Raw genomic sequence first — 24,824 nt, 5'->3', positions numbered from 1 at the left:
TAGTTGCAGAAAGACGTTTTAACCCTAGCAAAAGATTCACTGCCCGAATACCCGGCCTACATTATGCCCTTAATCCTTCATTTGTTCGTGGAAACTATTCGTTTGCATATTTTGTGAGTATTTCAATATTGGTTATAATGATATTCACAAAAGCAAAGCTAAAAAACTTATATTTTCTGTTGTAAAGCGAAAAGAACACCTCTGTCACATAATGGTTTTGGCCATGGATTACCCAATCTCAAAGTGCGCATGCGCGCATATTTAAGCGCATTCGATTACCTGCCATCTTGGATTTCGGAAGTAAAAACTGCTGTGAAACGAGTCCCGAATAAATGACAATTTAGACAGTTTCTTAGATTTTCCCGACACAAAATACTCAATGAAGGTAAGGTTGACAATCATATCCATCATTAGATCTTTCAAGTATGCCAGTTTTGGTTTCAGCAATGGAAAGAAATTCTAGTTAAAAACCTGTTTGCATAATAATCGACCAAGTTGTTGACTTCGAATCTAAACAATATATAGAGAAAAAAGTCCATTGTTCTTCAGAACCGTTGGGAATAGAAGAGTTGACCATGTACTATGTAGATAGTGAATGAGTGATTATATTTTTTATTATGTCAAACTTCGGTGTATATAAAATCTCTTTACAGTTCACAAAATATTCTATTTCAATTTGTCTGGCACGTTTTTTTAAAACTTGTCATGCTTGTGAATTAGTTGTGTATTGCCTGGTGTAGGCCTAGCCTATGCCTCGTTATTGTGAAATTTGGAGGCCCTTTGAATTTAACAAATCTACATTACTACTTGTGGACAGGTTGTAAATGTTTTGGCGTTCATTACCATTAGCACCCTGTTCTTATATTAACATTAACCTAGTAACTGTCAAGCGTAATGTTTGGCTTACACTTCACAGTACTGCAAAATACTAAGTAATAGTCTGAGCCTGAAGGACCTAGCGCTACAGATTACTACTTCTGGCTAGGTTACTTCCATTGTTACTCGTACTACGGAGTAGTACGGAGTAGGCCTTACTGTTCAGGAAGAAGTTCCATACATGGATATCACTGATTTTTCCCAGCTGTGGTTAAATCAGCCATTAGAAAGTGAAAACAATTCCAAAAATGTCAAATTCAGCAGGGAAAATTTTGACATATTAACACAGAAAATACAGGTTTTTTTTACAAAACTTACAAGGCTCGTGTACATACAAGGTTCCAAGTGATACTTGTGTGTGGAACTCTCACCTTGTGAGGCCGTAATATTTCTTGCACAATTAACAGAAATTGTAATGTTGCTCCGTTGTGTCAGGCATCATTCTTTTAGATAATGAACAGTTTTAGACATAACAGTTTTTAAAACAAAAGGAAGGTGAATTAATAATAATAATAATACAGCATTTATAAGGCGCCTGTATCTGGTGACCATTCAAAGGCGCCGGTCTGATGAAAGAGCCTCGGTCTCAAGAAGGAAAAGCTAGGACATAAAGGTGGGTTTTTAATCTCTGGGCAAAGAGTGTGGGGTTATGTGTTTCTCTCAGATCTACCGGGAGGGAGTTCCAAAGACGGGGGGCGGCACTTGAAAAGGCCCTGTCACCATAACTGCTCAGGCGGGTTCGAGGAACAAATAGTGACTTTCCTGATGACCTCAAGCCCGACCTGGAGCTGCGAACCTGTAAGAGTGATTGTACATAGTCTGGGGCGGAACCGTGAAGTGCTTTGAATGTGAGCAAAATGATCTTGTATTGTATTCTATACTGGATAGGCAGCCAGTGAAGGGCTTGAAAAATAGGGGTGATGTGTGTGGATTTCTTATGGCCAGTTAGCAGGCGTGCAGCAGCATTCTGAACCAGTTGAAGGCGACGGAGCGTGTTATTAGAGAGACCAGAAAGTAAGCTGTTGCAGAAGTCGAGTCTGGAAGTTATGAAAGCATGAATGAGCTGTTCGGCTGCCTGATTTGTAAGCATTCGCCGGATAGTAGCGATGCGCCGGAGATGAGCGTATGATGTTTGACAAATGTGTGAGACGTGTTTCTCGAAGGTTACGTGCTGATCGAACAAAACGCCAAGATTACGTGCATCTGAACACGGTACTACCTGGGCATCACCAACCTGCATGTTTGGAATGTGGAATTTATTTCTGAGCTGTGGAGAACAGATAATTAGAAATTTCGTTTTTTGGGAGTTGAACTTCAGGAAGTTTGCAGCCATCCACTCTTGTATATCATGTAAACAAGATGTCATGGAGTGGAGTGCATTACAGTCGTCGCCACTGATAGTCGGGCAAAATGTTGTGTACAATTGTGTGTCGTCGGCGTAGAAATGTGACTGTAGACCGTGTTTGCGAGAAATGTGTCCAAGTGGAGAAGTGTAAAGGGTAAAGAGTACAGGACCGAGGACAGAGCCCTGGGGTACGCCGTATGGGACACAAGTTTCTGCTGATGATGCTCCTAGAATCTGCACAGCCTGACGGCGATTACTAAGATACGATTGGAGCCAGGTCAAAGCTAATCCCTTTATACCAAAATTAACATTCAATCTTTCAAGAAGTACAGCATGATCGATTGTGTCAAATGCAGCAGAGAGGTCAAGCAGGACGAGCAGCACCGCTTTTTTGGCATCCACAGCACACATGATATCGTTGTGAACACTCACTAGAGCCGTTTCAACACTGTGGAGTTTTCTATAAGCAGATTGTTGGTTCTCCCGTAGGCGATGCTTAGTCAGATGTGCGTTTAACCTGTCCGCCACAGCCCTCTCTACTACCTTCGACACAAAAGAAAGGTTAGATATGGGTCTGTAATTGTTCATGTCGTTACAGTCTAGATTGTCTTTCTTGATGACTGGGGTAACTAGAGCAGCTTTGAAAGAGCAAGGAAACTGCCCGTCTTCAAATGACATGTTGATAAGTCGAGTTATTGGCCCAGCTAGTGTGTCCAAGCAGTTCTTGACCAGTTGTGTTGGAAGAGGGTCCAGTGGGCTTGACTTGGGCGGGGACATCTTGATGGTTTTGATGATTTCCTCTTCGGATGCAGGTGCAAAAGTTGTGAGGGAGGACTGGCACGCGGAGTCATGATGAACTACTGCAGGTGGAAGATTAATCGCCACCGCCTGTAAGTTGTCTCTAATGTTGTGTATTTTGCCGACAAAATGGGCTGAGAAGCGACTAGCTAGTTCCTCGTGGGATGAGCAGGTCGGAAGTTTTGGAGTAGAACTTCGATGCATGAGATGATTTGTTATTTTAAAAAGGGCTTTTTGGTCCCCTGCGCAGCCCTGAATTTTCTTATGGTAGTAGTCAGACTTAGCTTGATGAAACATGAATTTGACTAAGTCTCGTTGTGCCTTGAAATTGTCATGATCTATTTGGTTCTTAGTATTTCGCCATTTCCTTTCCAACTGACGACGTCGGCGTTTTTCTTTGGTAAGGCTTTCATTATACCAAGGGACAGCAGGTCGGTCCGTTATTGCATGTTTCTTGAGGGGTGCATGGTTATTTAGAAGTTGCCCCAGTACTCTATTGTACTGATCGGCTAAGGAATCCAGGGAAGTTGCAGGATTAGTTATCAGGGGCGATGCAATAAGGTCATGTTGAAATTCACTGAGGTCAATAGACTTCAATTTCCGATAGCTGACTTGTCTTTTTGTGAATTTGGGTTTCTGTAAGTTCAAGATGCAGTGGATGACGCAGTGATCGGAAACAAACTCAGAGGGGTAGACCGATTTCAATAGAGTCTCTGATCGGCTAGTGATAATGAGGTCGATGGTATGGCCAGACTTGTGCGTTTCACAGTCGACCATTTGCTGTAAATTGAATTGTTGGATGACTGCACTGAGGAGTTTGGCTTCAGCTGTGTTTTCATTCCAGTGAACATTGAAGTCTCCAAGCACAATGAGAGTGCCAGTGAACAGCACTTGCTGGTTGAGTAGTTTGGAGAATTCATCAATGAACGAACTGAATGGGACCCGGTGTTTCGGTGAAGGTGGAGGACGATATACCACAATGAGACGGAAGTGCCGATTGTCATGCATAATATCGACTTGGATGTATTCAAAGGATGTGGGCGACGGCGTCTGGTTGCTAAATGGTTGCTCGGTAGTCAATGACGCCTTAAGTGCCTGGCAGAAAACTTGAGCATTCCAAATTAACCCTAACCTCACCGAAAGCTTCAAAATACCACTTAGTAGCAAAATGTAGCATACATGCATGCATTGTTCTCTGAAGCCATAAAATACAATAGATAAGACAAAGTACCGTTCAGTGCTGTGGCACTAAGAACATATGACTTTATTGTTATCTTTACGAGTAACAATGGAAGTGCCCTAGCCAGAAGTAGTAATTTGTAGTGCTAGGTTTAGGCTCAGACTACCACATAGTATTTTGCACTACTGAGTCCTATACCCCAGGTGATACGCCAGGGGGTTAGCGCTAATGTTCTTACAAATTTGGGATTTAAAATCTGCTTCCTTGTGTACATTGTCATTGTGAATTTGAAAAGGAATGCTCATCTGAAGGTTGTGCCTTCAAATTCCCAGTGAAAACTCTAAAACTCCAGTGTGAAATATTCCGCATGTACAATATGGATCATCATTTAATCCTTTGGTCTTCCCCTCCCCCTCGTGTTGCGCCTGCCTCCTGCAGAAAAAACCTCCAGGATGCCTAAGGACCGGCACGATGCACAAAATAACCACAACAACCACCGACGGCAGCACCGCATCATGTCGCCGGAGGACCTGGTCTCGGGCAAGAAGCCCCACTGGGAGCAGCTGGAGATTGTGGGCACCATTCGCAACCTCAGCCCCCAGCTCTGGAACCTGCGATTCCTGACGGCGCTCTACCTGAACGACAACAACCTCACCCGGGTGCCGGCCGAGATCTGCAAGCTGACTTCCCTCACCCACCTGGACCTGTCAGCCAACAAGCTGCGCAGTCTTCCCGTGGAGCTGGGAGACCTAGTCACGCTCAGGTAAGAGGAATAGATACTTTTCCTCCTCCCCCCCCCCAAAAAAAATAAAAACCCAATTACCAGAAGTGTGACTGGAACCCACAGAATGTGTTGTCAGGCAGTTTTGGAAAAGTTATGGGAAATAAGGGGCCCATTTTTTGTGTGTCCCTGTCACATCTAACTGGATTTTGTAAGTTCAGAACACATTTTCTAATTTCCAAGAGTGATGAATTAGTGAAAATTAGTGAAAAACAAATAGTAATAGTTTGAAATCAATTCCAGTGATATTTCTGTGTCAAATAACAAAGGTCAGATGTAACAGGGACACGAAAATGTCGCACTTTTGGACCCCTATTTTCTGGAATTACCCTTATTTCATTTTAGTTTGCATAAAAAAAATTGAGATCTTTTTCTGGATGCATCATTCGCTTTAACATCGTGATGAAAATGGGCAGAATATGGTTGGAAAAAAAATGGACACAATAAAAAAATGGTTAACATATTCAAGCATTCTTCATGAGTAATGATACATGGAGCTCAGGTGAAAATGCTGAGACAGGGTTTCTGAAGTGTAAAATCCATGCAGTAAATGGATTTTTGGCCGGTGAGGACGTGAAGGGGGCACTGGATAAGTGGTATCCTTCTGTAACAGTTATCAACCTGGGCTGCATGCAGTCAGAGTATGAAGTAAACAGCAATTACCAGCTGTTACAGGGCAAAAAATCTAGTGATACACATCTGTAGGTATTCTTATGTTTATGGTATAATACGGGCGATTTGCAATAGTGCGCCTCCAAGAGTTTGCAATGCGTTGGCCAATCATAATGCATGAAATTTGTCGACCCTTTCCAAACACGCATTGGGTCGACAGATTTCGCGCATTGTGATTGGCCAGCGCGTTGCTAACTCTTGGAGGCGCTCTATTGTCAATCGCCCGTATTACACCACACTGCTTCACTGGGGTACAGTACTCCAACATGCCTAATTGACATGCACATATTGCATGCGCTGGTTGTATACATATATGTACATGTACATGTACATATATGCATGTAGGTACATGCACATCTATGTGACATACATGTACCTTAACCCTAACCCCCTAGGCTCCTGCAGTAGAAAGCATACTGAACCTCACAAAATCCAACAGGTTCATGTACTTGTCTATGTACTTGTACATGCAGCTTACTGTACCAAACAGCCAAACCTGATAAACTCCAACAGAATGAGCCCGTTGGAGTGTGAGTGATATGGTATGGATGGGTCTATGCAGTATAGGTGACTTGCACTGAACAGTACCAAACCTGACAAAATCAAACATAGTCCAACAATTGGTACAGCAAGCCAGACACTGCACATAGTGACCCTTGTGTGTCCCAACTCACACAGAATCCAGCACCATTTCCCTGGGCCTTTCATCCCAAGTCTCATAAAATTCAACAAGTTCAAGTTCATCAGGTACAGTACCAAACCTGACAAAATCAAGCATAGTCCAACAATTGGTACAGCAAGCCAAACACTGCACACAATGAACCCTGTATGTCCCAACTCACACAGAATCCAACACCATCTCCCTGGGCCTTTCATCCCAAGTCTCACAAAATTCAACAAGTTCCTCGGGTAAGGTACCAAACCTGCCAAAACCTCACAAAACCTGCTGTTGGAGTATGGCAGGGTTTGGGTAGTTAGTTTGCACTGTTACTTAACTCCTTAATCCAGTGAGGATAGATTTGTTTCTACTTCACCACTAATACATGTACTTTACAGGCACTTACATTACATGTACACTTACATTACATGTACACGCATACATGCAAGTTGACCTTTAGTGTTTGCTGGTTAGCTATTAATGCATTAAAAAGCATTCCAAATTCAGTTTACATACTGTACAGTGTACACCTGTGGCCCATTGTAACATTCGAGTACACATGCATCGGTATAATGTGAAACTACAATAGATATCTTGGTTGTGAATTGCATGCAAATGTAACTTAATGTGCATATTATGTGGAAATGGTTGAGGTGTACAACGAAAACAAAATATTCAATGTGTGGCCTTCACTTGGGGGGGGAGGGGACCACTTTCATTTTGGTTGGACTGTTTATTTTTCTGTACACACACGCACACACAAAAACTAAAAAAAGAAAAAAAAACCTTGTACTTATACTGCTAAATAGGCAAACACAAATAGCTTCAGCCAAAACCTGAGTGTACTTCCTGAGTGTACTGTTTTCATACTACATAAATGTAATTGGATTAAACACAAGCAAAGGGAGTGTAGTCTGATTGAGTGTTATCCACTTCGTGCCGGGGCATTTTTCAATGTTGATGATGCTGGGCCGGCATGACTATCATTTTTTCCGTTTTCAAAATCCTTCAAAAATTCATCATTTCATTTAACGGTCGTTTATAGCCGCACGAAGTAATCTTCAGGCAACTACTCTAAGTTGATAGGTGACCTTCATTGACGCCCGAGTATTTCAGCCAGGCCTGCAGCCTCGTAAACAGAGCCCAGATCTTGCGGTGTTATATAATGTAACTGTCTTTTGTTCACAAACCTGGCTCAGTGCACTGCTGACCTCTTTTCAATAGGGGCCAGATTAGCGTGCAGCTGTGCTGTGTGGCTCATCACTGCGGTGGTGGAGCGCTTTTGTCTCCGGTGGTAATCCGCTCGCTCTCAATGCCCCAAACCCTAGTATAGGGTTTCAAAATAAGGCTGGATTATCACCACTTTTGAGAGTGAAAAATACCGGTAATGCCCAGCAGCCTGGTCTTTTGTTCGGAGTACAATCTTTTGTTACAGGGCCCTGTTTCCTTTGTCCGAGTTCGGAGACCCCGGCCACCCATTTAAACCATACCTCTCCGATCCCAGAGCCCCCCCCGGCAGGAATTGGTTAAAACAGGTTACCACACTTTTAATTCCTTCGTGCTGAGTGCTCAATCAAAGGAAATTTATTCACTACAACTGTGTACATGTATGGGCATAGACATAACTATTGGATTGATGAATTGATTGTATTAATGTGAAAATCCCAGTCACATAGGTACAGTCTTCGCAGCTCACAGGACAGGTTGATCCTTAGTCATCCCTATCGTAGAACTAAGGCAACTTTGGAGACCGTGCACTGCTCCTAGGCTTTGGAACAACCTGCCCTTTCATGTAAAAAATGCTAAATCTGTCGACATATTCAAGATTGTTCTAAAAACTCATCTCTTTCATGAAGCTTTTTCCAACACCTGATTTTCATCTCTGCTAGTGATGGATATTGTTATGCGCAGTTGAGTATATTTTTATAGTATCTGCGCAATATAAAATGTTCCTCATCATTAAAATAGCTTACCCAGCACCGTCAGTAGGTGCACTGATAATTGTAAATGGCAGTCTGTGTACCAGCTTAATGACATGAAAAGTGGAGAATTGAGGCTCTTGTTTGGGGAAATACATGTAGTACATGTGCAGATGTACGATACCTGTGTCCTTTTTCCATTCAACCCAAAGGGCATTTGTTTGGATGGGAGAGTTCAGTATGTTTACACTGGAAATGTAAGAGCAGTTAAACGGATCGGCAAATGGCAGGCATTTGAAAAAGACATTTAAAAGATTTTATTGAGCTTCTGTTGAGGGAGGTGCATGCAAATGTTTTGTCAGATTTCTTCTTCCCACCTCTCTACGAAATAGGGATTTTAATTGTCCAAACAAGGTAAAAAAAAGTGACATGTTCATGTACAGGTAGGCACATGTATTTACATGCAAACCTAACGATTCTTGGTATTACCATCTTCCTTTTTGTCATGTAAACATGCGAATCCATGCGAGTCTCACTGGTGGTTTGTTGTTGCACCTCTCCCACAGGGAACTTCTACTGAATAACAATTACCTGCGCAGCCTGCCCTTTGAGATGGGCCGGCTGTTCCAGCTGCAGGTCCTCGGCCTTAAGGGGAACCCCCTGAACTCTGACGTACTCGGCATTTACAACGAGCACAACGGCACCCCCAGGTTACTGTCCTACATGCTTGACAACATCAGCCGTAAGTTTACTTGGCAAATTTTGTTTGTCCTCGTCTTGACTAAACAAAAATTGACACGCTGTCAACGTTAACTTCCTTTGCGCTGGAGAGTGGGGGCTATGTGTAGTAAACCCTTGTACATGGGCATTGACCAGTACCGTCCTTTTTCATAAAATTAAACAGGTAATGGGATTCTTCTTTTGAAAGAGAATTTAGCTTTACAGAGAGAAGTATATGTTTGTACTGAGAGTTACAAAACATTGGCAGTCAGTGAAATTCTGGGAGCATATTTTGTCATGTCAAGAGTCTTGTATATTTTAACCCTTTTGATGAGCTTATATGCCACTGAATTCTGCAGTTGAGTTGTTCTTAAGTGGAAAAGTTGTCATTTTGTTTTCCCTATTAAAGAAAATGAAAAAGAGTTTGTTGCACTTAAATTTTTCATGTAAATTTGCAAACAGTTGATGGAACTCCCAATGTTGAGCATAATTAATTACGCTCAGTACAGCCTCTGTTCCAAGCTCAGTACATGGATTTTGCATATATCATATATCATATATAACAGTGTGAAAACAGGTGTCCTAGATTTGAACACATGCATGCGCTACATACACGGTTATTGATTCTGTTAGTGTGAGGTCCCATTGCTGAGGTGAACCCATGGCGTTAATACTGCCGGAAGTGTTAAATAGAAGTGATGTGCAATATGAACAATATTGGTGTGTTGAACACATCTTACATCACACAAATATGCTCGTGAATTTACATGTCCTTCTTGCTGTATCAGGTTTCAATTTGAAAAAGCGTCATTTTTCGGTGCGTTCGTCTTGCCTCTGACCTTCACTGCTCCGTTAATACTGGCGATTCAAAAATAGTGTGCCTCCAGGAGTTTGAAATGTGTTGACGAATCACAGGGCTTAAAATCTGTCGACGCTTTCCAAATGCACATTGAGTTGACAGATTTCACACACTGTGATTGGTCAATGCATTGCGAACTCTTGGAGGCGCACTATTGTGAAACGCCTGTATTAAAGGACACACATGTACATTTAAATGGGCCTTCGCCCTAACTTTCCCCAACCACACAGAATTAAACAGTAGCAAAGTGTGTAATTCTGTGGGGATAGGTCTGGTAGGCCCATAACAGCTGGCTTTTGCATTAGGTTTGGCATACCTCAAGAAAAACAAAGTCCAACAGCCTCCGTGCACCAAGTCCCATATGGGTGTTGAACTTTGTGTGAATGGGAAAGGTTAGGGCCAGCAACCCGTGGGGGGGGGTTAGGGTTAAGAAGTATGCAGTCATGATTAAATAGAAACAGATGACAAGTGTGGGATTGGTTGTATCCTTGGCTTCCTGGAATCCATGACATGATGAGAACATTGCTGTCACATTCCCCCTGTGTGTGTAAGGTGAAAGAATGATTTGGTAAACCCTGCATCTCATCTCTCAACATGACCTTACATTAGTCCGTTTTTTGGGATTCTATCTTTTTGTAGCCCCCAACACATTACCCCCAACGAGACCATGGATTCACATCAACGACCCTGACAGGTCAAGGCCAGCTGGTAGGTGTTGCTTTTAGATTTTTCATTGAATTGACCCTCTCCCAGTTGAGAGTGGGAATTTACGTTTAATTCGAAAACTGTTTAGAAAACTTTCCCATTACCGTTTAAACATTTAAACATTTAACCAACACTTTACAGAGGCCACCACTGCCTATCTCGGGGTTTTCATATAGTTAAACAATGCACATGGACCAACCAATGTAAAAATGTAGATTGATATTGGGGCATTAGCTTTAGAATCCCTTTTTTTGTTCTCAAAAAGTACATGGATGCCGAAAGGGGGAAAAACAGTATAACATCGTTTTTATAAAAATGGACCTCAGATTGCATCAATCAAAACATCAAACCTCTAAAAGCGACCGTTCCATTCAAGCGTTTGGCAAAATCTGTTAACGGGTTTAAACTTTTTTCATTTTAACGTGTGAACGCCCCATCCTTACTCCAAGTTCAAGTAAGTTTATGTGAATAGAAATAGGCCCAGCAGTCTTTGCATGTATGTAGGTATATGAGGTCCTGAAATGCAGTTTTCAGAAAAGTTGGATGCATGATGCTGCACATTGCATATTTATTTATTTTTAAAAATGTAATTATTCAAGTCTTTCTGGTAATGAAACCAAGGGCTCTTCAAAAGTGCCGTAGGCACTGTAGCTTGAAAGCTTGAAGAAATCTGTAGAGAGGAGACACTGAGAAGAAGTTACAGTTTTAGAGGTGGGAGGAAAACCCCAGAAGAATATTCTGAGTAAAACCCAAGAAATCAGGCAGGGACTGAAAACCCAATCCACATGTGAACCGTGCCGGGAATTGAACCCTGGACCACAGAGGTGGAAGCGAGGAAAGAACCACTATGCCAACCTGACCCCCAAGATTTGAATTTTCAGGTTACCTTCTTAACCCTAACAGTCCCGAATGCTACAGAGTACTACTTAGTAGCAAAACGTAGTACTCAGCCCTGTCGCTTGTAAGAGGACGTGGCATTATTATTCTCTGAAGCCATAAAATACAATAGAGAAGACAATGTACCATACAGTGCTGTGGCACTATGAATGCATGGTTTCATTGTTCTCTGTACGAGTAACAATGGAATAAACCTAGCCAGAAATAGTAATCTGTAGCGCTAGGTCCTTCGGGCTCAGAGTGTTACGTTGTATTTTGTAGTACTGAGTACACTAAGCCAAACAACACCCGATACTGTCAGGGTTAAAAAGTAAATGAAAGGTCCTACTCATCCTGTTTGTTCTGATCAGGGGCAGTGCTTACATTAGTTTACAAATAAGGCAATGGTAAATTGAGACCGGAACCAAAGAACTCAACTTTTAGCTTTGTATGGTACGTGCCTTGTACAAAATTTGCAAACAATGAGAGAAAAGAGTTGCACAGTCCAACAAATCGCCGTCAAAACAATAACCTTTGTACACGGTAGCCCCGTGAGTGCTGGTCCAGTCGTAAAGATCAGTGTTCAGATTCTACTCGACCCAGTGTTGCAGTGTGAAGGTGTTGCGTTACAGTCATGTATTGTGCATGCTTTATTAAATTGGGGGGGGGGGGGAAAGAGTTTCAAGTGTCCTTGGCATTCGGGCCAGCCACTCTGGTGAGTAAGGTCAAAGGGATCAAGTATCCGGAAAACCAAATTCAAAGCGAGGGAAAAGGGGAAAAAAGGGAAGTGCAAGTCCAGGATCCAGATGAAGTAGTTTTACATTTCATTGTACTGATTTGGTAGCGTGTTCAATGCATTGAGCTTTCTCAGTATTTTGCCTATGATATAGTTACAGGTGCTAGTACATGCATATTAATATCACTTTTTGTTCAGACAAATATGGTAAATGGCCAAAAAATGTCTGATGTTTGCCTAAATGGTTTCACCCGGTGAAGACTGTGGTGTGCATTTGTAGATACTGAAGGAACCAAGTACGCCATTGAAATGAAACACAGGTACTTGGTTACCTCTAAAGCAACCCACCGCGAAATCTATTGGAGCATTTTGCGTGTTCTGGCTTCTGTGTAGCCACTTCTTAAATGAAACCTTTTTGAAATAATTCTCTTTCTTATCGTGACAAGTTTTAATAGTTAGTTGTTAGATTGGTTTCGAGCAACAGGTGCCAATCCACACCCCTGTGTGGAGTTGTCATCTGGTTGTTGGACCATTTCTCTTCCCATTTTCCCCGCTCCAGCAATATTCTCGGTCATGAGCTACAATGTCCTGTGCGACAAGTACGCCACCAAGCAGCTGTACGGCTACTGCCCGACCTGGGCCTTGAGCTGGGACTACCGGCGCAAGGGCATCATGGACGAGATCCTGCACGCCAGCGCCGACCTGATCTGCCTGCAGGAGGTGGAGACGGACCAGTACTTCAACTTCTTCTACCCCTCCCTGCACAAGCACGGCTACGACGGCGTCTTCAGCCCCAAGTCCCGGGCCAAGACTATGTCCGAGCATGAGCGGAAGTACGTGGACGGCTGCGCCATCTTCTTCAGGACGAGCAAGTACGATGCAATTTTTCATTTGATTTCGTCCACCTGGACAATCACTGTTAGGGTATGACCCAGTTGAAAAAAGGATGCTATACAGATGATGGCCTGTGAGTATCATATTTGGTGTCGCATTTATTTCTTTGTGGACCAGGTTCGGTTTGGTAAAGGAACACCTTGTAGAGTTCAATCAGCTGGCGATGGCAAATGCCGACGGCAATGAGGACATGCTGAACAGAGTCATGACCAAGGATAACATCGGCCTGGCCGTCCTGCTGGAGACGAGAGCCGGATGCTACGATAGCTCAGGTAAGTGGAGCAGAACCGACGAGCTTCCAATGTCTTGGATTTAGCTCTCGGAAACAGCAGGCCTTCTTCCAGTATCCAGTGGTCCGTTACATCCAAATCCTTTCAATTTTTTGCTATCCATGACTGCCCCATGCTCAAAAACACAACAACGGTGGAGGTCAGCAACAAATTATATCTTATTTTAGAAAGAGCACACTTCAAGGAATGCCAGGTTATTGCCTTGATATGCAAATGGCACCTCCAGTTTTATTTCCTTCAAGTCTTTGCTGATAAGATATGACATTCCCAAAGCCCTATGTGCAGAAAATACTGGCATATATCTGGCTGATTGGCTCAAAATTGCTCCCAAGGAGCATAGGTTGAGAAGCACTAGCTACTAAATGCATTATCAGAGCTTTCAACTTGAAAATCAGCATGTCACAATTATGAGAAGCATCTTGGTCTCAGACCGCTGTCATTAAGACTGACTTTAGGCCTTGTGAAAAACAATATCGAAATTAGAAGATTCAGGGTGATGGGATGAGGTTATAAGAGATGATGCTCATGGCACAGCTGTTTAAATCTTCATTTCCCTCCCGCCTTTCCCTTGACCAGCACCCGCCCCCGACAACGCCCGGCAACTCATGCTGGTGGCCAACGTGCATATCCACTGGGACCCGGAGTACAGCGATGTCAAGTTGATCCAAACCATCATGTTCATGAACGAGCTCAAGAAGATCATGGACGAAGAGTCGGTCAGCTTCCGGCCCGGCGGCACGCCCCGTTCCCAGGACACGTGCCCGATTCCGCTGGTCCTGTGCGGGGATCTCAACTCCTTGCCGGACTCAGGTACCTGGAAGTTAGTGTAGTCTGTCAAGAGGGAGTTGGGACAACTTCCAGTTAGAAGCCATTTTGGTTCCAAAATCCACATGCGCATGTATGCATTACACAATCAGTCCTCTAACTTTGATTCCAAGCAATGTTATTTACAGTCTTTTTCTCATCGATTAATTCCATGTCATGCACAACAACCTAAGGTTTTGGAAACAAAATGTCATCATTCACCACATTTTGCACAACTTCACGTCAATGTATTTGTATGTGGCTGTGCTTCTGGCTGCCGTGTGAAGAAAGGAACTAGTAGTTGCAACAAATCAGAAATTTTTTTTCAGCAAATGTGTGATTAGTTAGCCTGTTCTGTTTGTTAGCAAAACTTAGCTGAGAGAGAACACATCGAGTACTACTTTGACTTCAGTTTTACCAAGCAAATTATTTCTCTGCTTAGCAAATTTCTGAAGTGAGCACGTTTAAAGAATCAACTCCTGACCTTTCCCAGCTTCATACTTCAGCTAAGTTGCAAATCTTGCTTAGCAGGATAGTTCCGGCCACAAGTTTGGCTGGTAATCTGTTTTTGCAAATCTCGTGCTTCATATTTTCCCCCTGTGCCTCCACAGGTGTCCTGGAGTACTTGGAGAACGGCAAGGTCTCAGTTCACCATGAGGACTTCAAGGACATCCACTACAAGGTTCTGCGCAACTTCTCCAGCAGCACAGAGTCCAACGGTCACATCACCCATCCCTTCTCGCTCCGCCGGGCCTACCACAACCAGCCCATGCAGTACACCAACTACACCTACGAGTTCAAGGGTGTCATCGATTACATTTTCACCTCCAGCAACTTCATGTCCACACTGGGGGTGTTAGGGCCTGTGGAGCAGGAGTGGTTAGACCAGGTATCACGAGGCTTTTACCAACTTACCAGTTGAACCGTAACTGAAACTAATGCTAATGCATAGGTCACGTCACCCTCCCACATCACACAGCATTATTAATTGAATCGTTACTGAAACCAGTTCTAATGCTGACATTTGCATCGTGAAACTTCAGAATCCAGAGATTTCATCGAGGAACGTAGATCCCCAAGCCCTCTTCCTTCTATAAGTAAGAAAATGCCATTGGAAGATCATGGAAGATTCCAGAAGGTCCTAGCAAAAAATGACCGGGGAATTTGATGGTTGTCATATTGCACTGTATACGCCTTGAATAAATGAATCCTTTAGGTCATGATTAGAAAAACATGGAATGAGAAAGTAGAGCCACCATGGTCAGTAAGCCTTGTTGAGGATTACAACTGATTTTGAAGTTAGGAAAAATAGCTTGAAATGTCGACAACGTCATATCCAATTGTGCGACTAGTTTCCTGACCATTTTTGGTCCTTTCCTCTTCTCTTCCTCTTCCAGTCAAAGATTGTCGGCTGTCCGCACGCCAGTGTCCCTTCAGACCATTTCTCGTTGCTGACGGAGTTTGAGATGCCTTACCTCCCCCCAGGAAGCTCCGCCCCCAACACCAGCACCAGTGGCAGTTTCAGCATCGTCAGGCGGTAGCACAAGGGCGTCATGAGCGAGGGGCAATGTGAATATATTTTTTCCCCCGTCGCCGGCACCGTATTTTTCAGAAGGCCCCGGCGACCCTGCCTCCGTCATCAACCGTTATGACTTTTTAGGTGTAATCTGATTTGTACTTGTACAGGCATGTAAAAAAAAAAAAAAATACTAAAGGAAAAACAGAAACTTTAATGAATGAGAATATTTTAATGTTGAATTCGGGCCGGGCATTGCCAAGGTAATGCCTTCAGAGCTGTTGACTTCAAACATAACTCTCATTTTTCTCTGGTCTCTTATTCTTCATCTTGAGATACACGTAGTAGCGAACTCAGTGTCGACAATATGCTGAGTGTTGCATGTCTCAACGGGGCTCTCATGTAGCAAGACTTGGGTTCGTAAAAACCTGGAAATATCAGTCCCATTAAGCTCTGGTACCAGGCACTGATTTCACTCCGTCACTGCAAATTTCAAGCAGTAAGTCTGCAGCTGAATCTGTTGTCTAGAGCTAGGGCCGTTTTCCAATACTCGACTTTGTGTCCGTCTCAGGCTTCGTCCCCAAAACCAATTCCCGATTGTGGGCCTGAAGCGTTTAAATTACATTGGATTACTGTAATGTTTGGCTTTCTTGGATCTTGTTTGATGTTCTGTGGCGTTATTAGACTGATTACTGCACTTACAGTTTCAAAGTCAGCTAGTAAAAAGACAAATGAAGCCTGAGACGGAGCCCAAGTTGAGTATTGGAAAACCGCCCTGGTCTTCACTCCCATTTGAAATACACGAAGAAGCGTAGACAGTAGACCTAGCCATAGCTCTGGAAGCCCATTTCAGACATGGCCTAAAGCTACTCCACGGCAAGCTCTTGGTGGTGATTGTTCTGAGTCCCGTTAGATGGTATCCATTCCAATTCCAACACAGACAAATTGGGGGATTCACGATGTCAGTGGCCTCTCTTTAGTCTCCTCAAGTCACGCTTTCCGATGATTTTTTTTCCCCAGAGAGAAAAAGGGAACAAAAGCCCATGTTTATACAGATTCTTCCGACGCCCTCACCAAACCGTGCCCACCTCTATCCCAGCCAATTCCTGCAAAAACCAGCCTCAAGCATATCTTTTCCTGATCGTCGTCGTGGCTTTTTCTGCGATTATATTCGTTGCTGTGCTGCTGTATTCGACATGTTGATGCCTTGAAACTGACTTGCTCCTGTAATCAATTATCGAGCCTGGGGCCACAGTGCAAAGAGACCAAAAGATCAAGCCTGTGTGGATGGAGCTTTAGATCTCTGTTCTACAGAGCCCTGCCAAATCATCCAACACTCGGCATATTTCCTCAATAACTTTGATTCTCTCGTTTCTTCTCAATTGTTAAGGGTGTGGTGTTTTGAAATTGTTGAAGCTGATAACATTTTTTGTCTGTACATTGTGTTGTGTTTTATCTGTTTAGCATTCCGTCTAGGTACACTTATTGGTGAATCAGTACTCTCTGTAGGGGTTTTCTTGACTAGTTGTGATTATTGTTGTTTGCAATACTTGGGATCGGCATCAAGAGGGTTTTCTGTTGCAAACTTTTTTTTTCTGGGTAATGAAGGGGTTTGTTGTGTTCTTCAGTTGGTGCCATTGGTGTATCCTCAAGTGTCAAGTTTTGTCAGTAATGTTCGAGTTGTGTTACGTGCATCCATTTGTTCAAATTGGTGTGTTTGTTTTGGGTTTTTTTCTTCAAATGTTGACCTGTTCCATCTCCAACCTCTGAATTGAAAATCTGGTCTCAGCTGGTTGTTCACTTCACCCACTGAAATTGTGAGGGTAGACGAGTTTCAGTCCGACCATCTTCTCCATTTTCAGGAATGCATATGTGTCATAGAATAGTGTACAAAACACCGCTGTGAAATTAATACCGCTGATTTGCAAATTGATTGTTGAAACCTGAATTGTTTGGGGAGAACCTTTTAGATGGAACCTTTCAGTTCACTTGGCAGAGCAGGACAGCCATGTCCCGTAATATCAAGTTTTTAAATTATGAATATAACGTATGAATGCAATGTTTCCCACTTTTGAAGTGATTTTTTTCCAAAAGAATTTTCATCTGTTTTGTTTTTCTTCTTTACGTGGATGGTGCTCAAATTAGTTTTTTGAGCCCCGATGTTTAAAAGTGATAAATTTCTCGGCAAAGCCAAATTTTGGAAGTACAGATTTTTGTTCCTTTCAATTGATTGATTGCTTTTGTATGAAAACATATCATGTGGAATTTCTCTATTATTTTCTCGACAGAATAATTGCGCCCAGAATTTGGGGCGTCTTTATAAGAATTTCAGAGTCAGTGAGAACACCAGCTTTTATAAATGACTGTACACAGTAATTGGAGCAAAAATTATGAAAAAGTATGAATTCTTTATGTAATTAATGATGTAGCCTAAATTGAGACTGAGCGGTTTTGTTCAGTGGTTTCTTCTTTTTTTATGTCTTGAAATTGGCTCATTACAACCCTGTTGTCTGTAGTTTTGTGTAAGGGACCAAGTGCATATGCTGCGTGTGCTAACACAAAGTGGCTAAAATAGTTTTTAATCCCTTAGTTTCTGCAGGATTCCAAGTTCGGAATTGTGTAGCTCATTGTTTTGCTGACTAACTGGTCATAGATAGTTACAAGTTACTGACGGTCAGCATTTGGCACATTTCATTTGGAGGTGGACATAACCAGAAGTATTTCTTGCCACTGAAAACAGACAAGACCCGTTACAAGTAAATATGGTAAAGTATATTTCATAATTGTGCTTGGAATTTGGCCTTTTTTTAGGTAACAGACATGAGAACTTCAAACTTGCTGAATATAGGTTTATTTGGAATAGAGGGATCTCACATTAGCACCGTCTGCGCATATCTGCATCGAAACCAAGGCTCTCTGTGTTGAACTTCGTCGTGCGTGCGTCCACACAGTACATGGAGTATCCGGTTCGTAAGTGTGACGCCACTTCAGTTTAAACCACGCCCACTACACAAGATACATGACCATCGCAGGTACGTTAGTTCACGGTCAATTGAGGTTATTTTTTCTTTTGATTTTACGTGTCGAGTCATCCTGAAAGACTCTTCCACAAAAATTTGCAGCCTGAAAAGTCTGAATTTAACATACCTTTATGTATTTTGTGTCTTAACTCCTTACTTTCAATCATCTGATCCTATTAAGAATTGAAGCTGACACATACAGCCTCGTTTTCAAACGCGGAAGTGCGCAGATCGACGTTAAAAGCGTCGTATTGGGATCCCTCTATTGCTAATAAACAGAAATGCATAGAGCCCATCTTCTCGTCATAATTACCAGTTGTAAATCTGGACTAGCGGGGTCCAAATCTTTTACTTTTAATCTCTTGGATCGCCTTGATTGAATCAGTCTTCATCTCAGCAGTTTTATGTTCTCTGGGTTTTTTAATGTACACTGTGCTGACTGGGCACTAAGTGAGGAGTAATTATCACCTGGAATGAAGACCAAGATTGCATGTGGTTGGATAGAAAGAGCTCTGTTGAACAAAGAAACAAAAATTATCTTGACTTGGGAAGGATGGAATTTTTGTAGACTTTCCTGGCCTGTGTACATTACATGTAGATATTGGATTGGCCAACTAGCTTCTGTATGCTTTCCCACAGAATGAAAAGTCTCTTTTTGGTTTCGACATGAATAATCCAGTCCCAAAAAGTCTCTGATTTAACTGAAGGGAAATGAGTGTGCGTTTTCTGTCTTGCTGTTCGTGGGACAGGAAGTTTTAATTTTTTTTTTTATTTATAAACTTTTGTGTGTTTGATGTAGCAAATAAATGTAGGCCTGTATAGCAGTGGTAGCCTTTGTTAGATTCACACTCCTATGGTGGACAGTGGAACAGTCCAGATACAATGAAAGATTAGGCATGTTCCATTTTGCGGGGGTGACACCATTAGAAATTTATTTGTTGTGTACAGCCTGGTTGTACCTAAACACTTCTTTGTGTCAGGTGAATCAATCTTAGGTTTTTTCCTTGCAGTGAGAAAAAGTGTTTTACATCTTTTTTTTTTTCAAATCTTAATCGCCATGGTGAGGTAAAAGTTGATGTTGCTCAATTTGCTTTGATGGTTAATGACATAGCTCATTTCTTTTGGTTACCTGTCTCTTTTCTGTACAAGATAACGTTTGAAATATTAAGGTTAATCTAATGAATAAACTACAACACTGCCAACGCCTTGTGAATTCCCGAACAACTACCCATGCTGTTCTGGAAAAAAAAACCAAAAACAATATTTGGATCTGTAAATTCTGTCCAGTTTGGTTGGAGAGAGAGAGAGAAGTCCAATGCACTTGTAAATATGATGTGTCATTTCTGCACAAATTCCTCATTTGAACCAAACGAGAGAGGCAGCTTACACAGTTGTAGATTTCCAAAAAAGTAACTAATTAGGTTCCTGTAGACAATTTGAATACCAAGCATTATTCTCCCTAATTTTATTTATTATTTGTGAAAAAAAAGTGTACAAATTTGATCAGGCTTGTTAGTAGGAAAATCCTGTGTCAGGCAGGTTCCATCACTGTGCTTACTGTAGTTGAAATTTACCCCTGAAATTGTCTACATATCTTCCCCCTCCTCCAAAGCCAAATCCTAGTATTAGGTTCTTTTTGGGAGTAGTCAAAATGCACTAAAAAATTAACGATGTGAATAGATTTTTTTTTTCCGGCTGCCCCTCTGGTGAGGTTAGAACCAGTCAACCCCTTGAGGCAAAATGGAGCTGGCCGAGGCTGTGCCTGCCTTCCCCATTTCGCCCCGGGAGGTTGACTGGGGCGGATTTCTCCGACTCACACAATCAGAGGCAGAATTGCCTACAAAATTCCTCTTCGTAGAGCGGGTCAGCTTTAACATTGATAGCTGTACAGTTTTGATAAGTCGGTATTTGAGGTTGCCACTGACGTCACAGTTTGCTTGGGTGGGGATGTGAACGGTGTGATTTTTTAATGTGTAAAGATTAAAATGTAAATTTGACAGAAAGACACCGTTTGCCTTCTGTGGCGTATCCATTTTTTTCTAAGAAAATGATAAGGGAAGAGTAAGTTTGAAGGACGATTGATGTCCAACTTTTGGGACTATAAAGCACCTGAAGTGTTGGGTAATGTCTAAACACTTTTGTCCAACAGCATGGGTTTTTCAACATTGTTCCTTTTTGTAGTCATAAGGCGGTGGTAGCCATGGTAACCATCTAGCAGTCGTAATACTTGGGACGAATCTCAGGAGTGACAACAATAAATGTTACAAAAAAGACTTTTAAAGCAAAACCTGTGGTGTATTTCTGAATTTTTTTGGGTGGAGACTGCTCCACGTTTTGTGACGAATTGTTTAGTAGCTTCACAGCATTCTCTCCTACCAAATTGGGCATGGGAAGCAAATGCATGAATCTGCTTTGAGCAGGATGAAGTCTAAACATTATGAGCCCCGGGCATGACCAAGAGAGGATGTACCTTTCCTAGGAACTGCACTTCGCTAGTTCAAAAAAAAAATTATGAAAGGCATGCACTGCTGAAAAACATCGCTCTTTTTCAACCAATGAGGGGGTACTTCAGCCCTAGGCGGATTCACATGGATGGATACATTGATGTGTGAAGTTTAGACATGTCTGTGATATTCCCTTGACAGTGATTAAGAGAAAGTAATGATGTCTTCCTACAACAGCAAGATGTTGGATTATCTGCCATCTGAATTCTTTTCCAGAGCCCAGCTTTTGAGAAGGTGGTGAGCAATCGCCATTGCAGGTGGCAGCCATATGCTGCTTCCCTTGGGGCTCCCTCTCTCCATGATTGTGAGCACCTCCTCCCGATGAAGCCATCTTGAGTCTTCAAGCTCTGCCTCGTCGAGGGAAACCTTTGAAAGGACCAAAGAACACATTTACGTTCCACTTTGATGATTTCTATAAACATTGTGTATTTCCTGAGTCCTGTTTTATTCCTTGTATTACACGGTAATTGCCAATACAAAAAGAGAAGCTAATGGCTTGTCCAATTGAATTGGCTATGGCTGAAAACAATCCTTTTTCCTGTGAAAGCACAAGCTTGCAGCTTCATGTATTTCCTATAGATACATGTAATATTTCTGGCAGCAGTTAAAGTTAAACATAGTCTGTTATAGCAACAGCAGAGTGCACTTTTTGGTGACGAAGTAAGTGCAAAACTCGGTCACTGCTTTGTTCATACAAAATTGTACCGTTGATGCTGACACAAAGTCAGACTCGAGACAGAAGTCTTGACAATACAACCCCACCACGGACTGCCTCACCTTGTCGCTGGTTCCCGGCTTAAGGGAAGCATGACATCCCAGCATGAGAGAACTGAGAGGGAAGGCCCAGGACTGGGACGAGTAGAATTTGACCTCCTCCACCTCGAGGCCCACCTCCTCGGCCACCTCTCGTCTGACGGCAGATTCCAAAGACTCTCCTGACAAGGACAAATTACAGACGTTCACTCTCATGATATCCGCAGGTGGCATGGGAAGTTACAAAGCGTCTACAGAGCTGGTGCTGGCTCAGTGTGCTCAAATGGAAGTTAACAAATTTGTGATCTGCAGTTGTTGGGATTATACTCATGCCCTAGGGATGTTTACTGGAACACAAAAGTCCCTACAACCTGGTCCAACCTTTTCCCTAGAAAATAAAATTTCACCAACACATGTGTATAGTCTACAACTATGGTGCCGATGTGCGTATGATTACGGTAATGTAAATGGGCGCATAAGGTGTCGGGTGCATATTGTTGATGAAATTCAAGTGTTGACTCAGTCGGACAGAAGAGACCAGTTCCAATACACGGAGCCTACATACTCAGGGGGCATGCAAGTGGCTGTTCATGCTTTAGCTATCAAGACTACGGAGTCACCCGTGAATGTTCTGGTAATTCTTTTGCAACAGCTTGCTTTTTACCTGGCTCGAGGAATCCGGAAATGGCACTGTACATGCCTGCCATAAAACGCGGCTGTCGCACCACAAGGCAGCTGTTGCCGTTGGTCACGAGCACGATAGCAACTGGACTGAGCTACACAAACGAAATAAACCAACCAGTTTAAAGTGCTGCCTTTGGTCAGAAGCGAGGGGCTATTTATGCATAAATGTTAATCTCCAAAAAATTGTGATGCTGTGCGGAAGTGTTTTGAAAGTAAGGGGGTGATGCCTGCCAAAATGACGTGAAATGTAAGATTGATCAGTTAATGCCTCATTCCACTGCCTTTTGTTTCAACTTTTCACCCACTTTCAAGCGTTCAGATTTATGTTCCCGCCCCTGACTAGACACTTACAACTGGATAGTGAATGGTGCTGCATTTTGGGCAAGTCCTCTTTGATCCAGATGGATCTTTAGCTGTCATCTCACCACAGTTGGAACAAAACCGGCTCCTGAGGTGCCATTGTAGAAGAGGAATACACTGTGGAGATTATCATTCAAAACATTGATACATAAACATCAGTTTCGTTTGGCTTACTTTGTAGAAACTTTAAATATCTATGTTGGACAATTTTGTTGTTGAAATCATAAGTCTAATAAAAGCTTCGGGGAAAACGATGGAACTTTATGGGGATAAGGCTTTGGTTTATACTTACATGTATAGTAAAAAATATCTCATAAATTCACTCTTCCAAAAGTGCAAAAAAGCTATGACATGCATGCGCTTCTTGTACTCAAATCCTCCAATGGGCACCTGGTCAGTTTAACAACTAACAGCGGCTGGGCTCTACCATTCTTAATCCTGGAAATGAAATCTTGGCCGACCTCCCAGTGGATTTGATGGGTCTGAGAGGGTTGGGGCAGAGAATAAGCTAAAAGCATGGCACACCTGGGCCAGGATTCTTGCATCGGTCTTGGAAATTACAAAAAAGGCTTTTCTGCCACTGACAGCCGAAGCACCAAGTCCTCTCTCAATTTTCTCCCGGTGGTCTGGCTCTGACTTGGGCAAAATGTTGACAGCAAACTTGGGTGGGCCATGTGGGTCCAAAATGTTGCAGTTCAGAACTACTGATTCCTCTGTGTGGAAATCTTCTTTGAGAAATTCAGAAAGATCTGAAAACAAAATAGAGAAACGGTAATTTAACATTCTGAGACTTAGTATTAAGTCTGAGTTAACAAACTCTCAACTCGAGGGAAAAAAGCTTAACAAAAATGTCTTACTATAACAATACAATTTATCAATTCATACAGGTTGGTACCAGTATTTCAAGTTTGAAAGCATCAACTGTAAGCTGGTAAAATAGTTCTATTCTTAACTTTTAATACACCTGGTTGGCAAAATTGTAGGAAAAGAAAAACTGGTCATACTTGTGTTTTATGTTAGCAATACAGCAATTGCTGAACCTCTCAATCTACTTACCTTTTGCACTTTTCCAGGCTATTCTCCATGGTTTTCTCTCTCCTGTAGGCACAAGAAGAGGCCTAAGATCGTACAATACTGCAAACTTTCCCTCAGTCCATGACCCTCGGCAAAAATCTTCATTTTCCTTGAGTTTTTGTAGGTGCCTGACACCTTGCACGTACTGCGACAAATGCCTTACATGCCTTAGGCCTAACTGGGTTTTCTGCACATCAGCAGTGATGAGGCTCTGTCTTGAACATGTTGAAATACAAATAGGGCATGAAGGATGCACGGCTTTGACAGCATTGGAACGTACATGAGGAGCCAACGTCAATGACGCAGGTGTCAGCCAGTAACATGCACAACATGATGTAGGCGCAGGCACAGGCAAAAAGTGTAGACGTAGGCCTACAACATTACGTAGACGAAGAATAACACTTCGGCATGTTCGGAGAGAACTACCTCCAAAATTTACCATAACTCTGTCAACAGGAACAACAGAAAGTATTCATTATTATAAAAATCATTACGTCTTTACCAGAAAATTACGACTACAAACAAAATTATAAACTTAAGTTGCTCCAACGTGTACGTTCACACTGCTTCGTCATGGGCGCTGCCATCTTGAAAACGACAAAACATAGATATTTAAAATAAATTACATTTTTATAATAATTTTTCTTATAATTTTTATTAAGTTTATCAAAACATTCGATTTGGGTCTTTAATATTCGTAAATTTTTCCTTTAATTTTTTTGATAGGCTTTTTTTCTTTGATTAAATTCTTTCATAAATGACAATGCCTAAAGACGGATAAACAACAATCTATTTTTAGA

General features: G+C 42.2%; 2 protein-coding genes across 2 annotated transcripts; one reads left to right on the top strand and one right to left on the bottom strand.

Annotated features, from left to right (window-relative positions):
* The first annotated feature begins 254 nt into the window (after nt 1–254).
* Nucleotides 255–20,936, top strand: LOC110990833 (CCR4-NOT transcription complex subunit 6-like). Its single transcript, XM_022255947.2, has 9 exons — nt 255–385; nt 4,638–4,962; nt 8,796–8,971; nt 10,448–10,516; nt 12,685–12,997; nt 13,137–13,291; nt 13,886–14,119; nt 14,725–15,002; nt 15,511–20,936. The coding sequence occupies exons 2-9, from the start codon at nt 4,652–4,654 to the stop codon at nt 15,652–15,654; spliced, it is 1,680 nt and encodes a 559-aa protein (XP_022111639.1). The 5' UTR covers nt 255–385; nt 4,638–4,651; the 3' UTR covers nt 15,655–20,936.
* On the bottom strand, nt 19,554–24,620 carry nudt13 (nudix hydrolase 13). The gene is made up of 7 exons (XM_022256534.2): nt 24,581–24,620; nt 24,007–24,470; nt 23,476–23,699; nt 22,942–23,067; nt 22,571–22,682; nt 21,931–22,088; nt 19,554–21,519 (listed from the first exon to the last, which is right to left on the bottom strand). The coding sequence occupies exons 2-7, from the start codon at nt 24,464–24,466 to the stop codon at nt 21,343–21,345; spliced, it is 1,257 nt and encodes a 418-aa protein (XP_022112226.2). The 5' UTR covers nt 24,467–24,470; nt 24,581–24,620; the 3' UTR covers nt 19,554–21,342.
* Between the last annotated feature and the right edge of the window lie 204 nt (nt 24,621–24,824).

Source organism: Acanthaster planci, linkage group LG19, assembly GCF_054643075.1.
Source record: "Acanthaster planci isolate LZ-2023a linkage group LG19, COTS_SCS, whole genome shotgun sequence".
Classification (NCBI taxonomy): domain Eukaryota; kingdom Metazoa; phylum Echinodermata; class Asteroidea; order Valvatida; family Acanthasteridae; genus Acanthaster; species Acanthaster planci.
This window is presented reverse-complemented; position numbering and strand designations above follow the sequence as displayed.